The sequence below is a fragment of the Plectropomus leopardus genome, unplaced genomic scaffold (genome assembly GCF_008729295.1).
Source record: "Plectropomus leopardus isolate mb unplaced genomic scaffold, YSFRI_Pleo_2.0 unplaced_scaffold19087, whole genome shotgun sequence".
Classification (NCBI taxonomy): domain Eukaryota; kingdom Metazoa; phylum Chordata; class Actinopteri; order Perciformes; family Serranidae; genus Plectropomus; species Plectropomus leopardus.
Genome location: NW_024620593.1, coordinates 1 through 2581, shown reverse-complemented (window position 1 = coordinate 2581; position 2581 = coordinate 1). Strand labels below are relative to the sequence as shown.

Below are 2581 nucleotides of genomic sequence, written 5' to 3'. Positions count from 1 at the left end.
CCTCTCCTATGCTCTTATAACTGTGTAAAAACAAAGGAATGAGTCTCTAAATGCGTGTCAGTTTAGTTTATATCTGCAGTTGTGAAAGTGGTGAGTACGAGGCCAAAAACACACCAACTCTCTGCAGACTGTTGCACTTTGAGCATACATCATGAACCGTGATGTTCTCACCTCTCCTGTCGCCAAAGCGACAAAGTTGTCGACAGTTTTGGGTACAGTTTTCCCAAACACCCCGATGACAATTCTTCCAACGTCTTCCTCTCCAATTTTCATGTCAAAGTACACCTAAAACAGAGTTTGAATGATGAAGTTATTTTACACTCAAATATCTTTGATTCTGTGGCAAAAATCTTTACACTTTTACCGATACACATACACTGATACACCATAACAAAAATGGGTGGGTGGACATAATTGTACAAGCAGGTTCTTTTTACGGGTGAAATATATAATGCATTCTTCCTTTACAGTGTTGCATACATTACTCATATCAGTGTTAATGTAAAGGTCAGAAACAACACAGTTTAATTCATGGAGTGCTGTAATCAGGTCTTTCTTTGTTGAGAAGTTTGCCTGCAGCCATTTCCATGTGATGTGATCTTAAAGAGACATGTTGACGCAAGTTTTTCAGGGTTATAATGTGACATGAGAGCAATGAAATTTTAATCTGAATATTCTTACTTTCTCTTCTGTGCTCTTATAAAATTACAGGCACAAAACCAAACATAAATAGAATAAATTGAGCCATCAGGGTTCTTCTGTTGTATGTTTTTTAGTGTTGTATATTGTGGTTTTAATGGATGTTGTTGTATGTATGATGTATGGTGTGAGCATAAATGTATGGGTGCATGTGTGCAAGTTGTTGTGTATGTGTGATTGCTTATTGTGTAAAACCATATAGATAAAGCTCTACTTTTTTAAAAATTGAAACGTCTACATTTATTCAGTTAACTGTGAGCATGACTGTTAAATTTAAGTGGCAAACTGTTTTTTGTCAATTGAATCTGGACAGTCTCTTCAAATTTAATCAATAGCTCGTCGTTTGCAGTACAAAATAAAAAAACGATTCGTGGTGAAGACAGCATTTTTTTTCTCCTTTTTTTTTTACAAACATGTATTCATAAAAATGCTTTGGTTTGGGCTTGTCAGTGATGCACAGTTTTGCACTGGGGAACATTTGAAGGTAAAGGGCCTGCGGGTCAGCTAATGACCATTTCACAGTTTCCTTATAACCGTAGACGTGGACAAACCTGCCCTGCTGCACCCAGACACAACAAGGCCAGACATAATAACACCTCACTGAGCCTCGGAGAGCTGCAGCCGAGTGATGGCTACACAAAGAATAATCAATCATAGAAGCATGAAACGACAAATGAAGCTAAAATGGATCATCGGTACATTAGTAAAACCCGTCAGTTGACGTAAAGGCCGAAGTATTAGCTTCGACAGTTAGCTCCACTCAGATTAGCCAGGAGCAAAAGCATGCATATGTCATTCAGTTTTCCGTCTAACGGAAATGTCCTCAATTACAACGCTACTATTAGTCATAATACCCAGCCGTTTGCTAGCTAAACAAGCTAGCTGATAATTCCGGTTTTTAGCAAAAGGATTAACCGCCTGAGGCTAGTTTGCGTTGACGTGGCTCAGCGGTCTGCTGCTAACGGTTAGCGTTGAGCTCTGATTTTTTTTCCTACACGACCCACTAGCACAGCAAGCTAGCTATCAAGCTAACATAGCACCTACCTTTGCAGTTACTTTGGGGCCTTTCTTCTTCTCGTCAGCAGATGAGCCATTGGGGAAAGCGAGAAAAATCAGCGATCCCACAATGACTGTAACGGCCACAAGGAACTTCATCCTTCTCTCACAGAGTCTAACCATCAACAAGAAGAAAAGACAGCCCGAAGAGCGGCCTGAAAGTCTTGCTTGCTTTATAAGAGCCGGGGGAAGGAGAGTGGTATCCGGGGTGGAGACTGCAGCGGCGGCCGCTCCAGGCTGCTGCTGCCTCCACGACTTCAGGGGCGGGGCCAGCAGCCCAGCGCGCAGACGCACCGCGCTCTGATTGGTTCCCGTACCGGAGCGATTCAGCCAATCAGGTGCAGCCGCGTAAACACCGCTCAGTCTGAGATCCAGCATTCCTTACGTACAATACATCCACGTGTAGAATAAACGGTGAGGTCCCATATGATTTTAAGTTGATTTTTTAAAATTTAATTCAGTTTTATTTATAAGGCCCAGTATCACATCTGACACTCCACTGTCCTTAGACCCTCACGGTGGATGAGGAAAACTTCCTCCAAAGATCCAATGAACAGGAAAATAATAGTACGTATCTAAGAAAAAACTGAAGAGGAATGTCCATTTATCTCTGTCTATTACACAGATGTATACTAGCTGTGTGTACAGAAGAGATCAATTAAAATTTGAGTAACTCATGACTATGTGGTACGGTGGCCAGCTTTGCATGAGTATGTATAAAATATCTATTTTATTGACAGCCTGCCTAAGTTTTAGTGCATACAAACATTAACCCATAACTGCATATTTTAACATTTTATATAGGGTGTTGCAGCTCTTTATATAT

The 2581-nt window shown here is 40.9% G+C and overlaps 1 protein-coding gene across 1 annotated transcript; it reads right to left on the bottom strand.

Moving 5' to 3' along the window:
• Positions 1-42: 42 nt before the first annotated feature.
• Positions 43-1970, bottom strand: LOC121965215 (peptidyl-prolyl cis-trans isomerase B-like). The gene is made up of 2 exons (XM_042515373.1): positions 1744-1970; positions 43-285 (listed from the first exon to the last, which is right to left on the bottom strand). Exons 1-2 carry the CDS (start codon positions 1876-1878, stop codon positions 58-60), a joined length of 363 nt encoding a protein of 120 aa, XP_042371307.1. The 5' UTR covers positions 1879-1970; the 3' UTR covers positions 43-57.
• Positions 1971-2581: the final 611 nt, after the last annotated feature.

What these genes read in the sequence shown, in the direction of transcription:
- LOC121965215 (XM_042515373.1), bottom strand. Translation starts at nt 1,878, where the DNA reads ATGGTTAGACTCTGTGAGAGAAGGATGAAGTTCCTTGTGGCCGTTACA. An exon ending in GCCCCAAAGTAACTGCAAAG is followed by an intron (nt 286 to 1,743) that starts GTAGGTGCTATG and finishes ACTCTGTTTTAG; the next exon opens with GTGTACTTTGACATGAAAAT.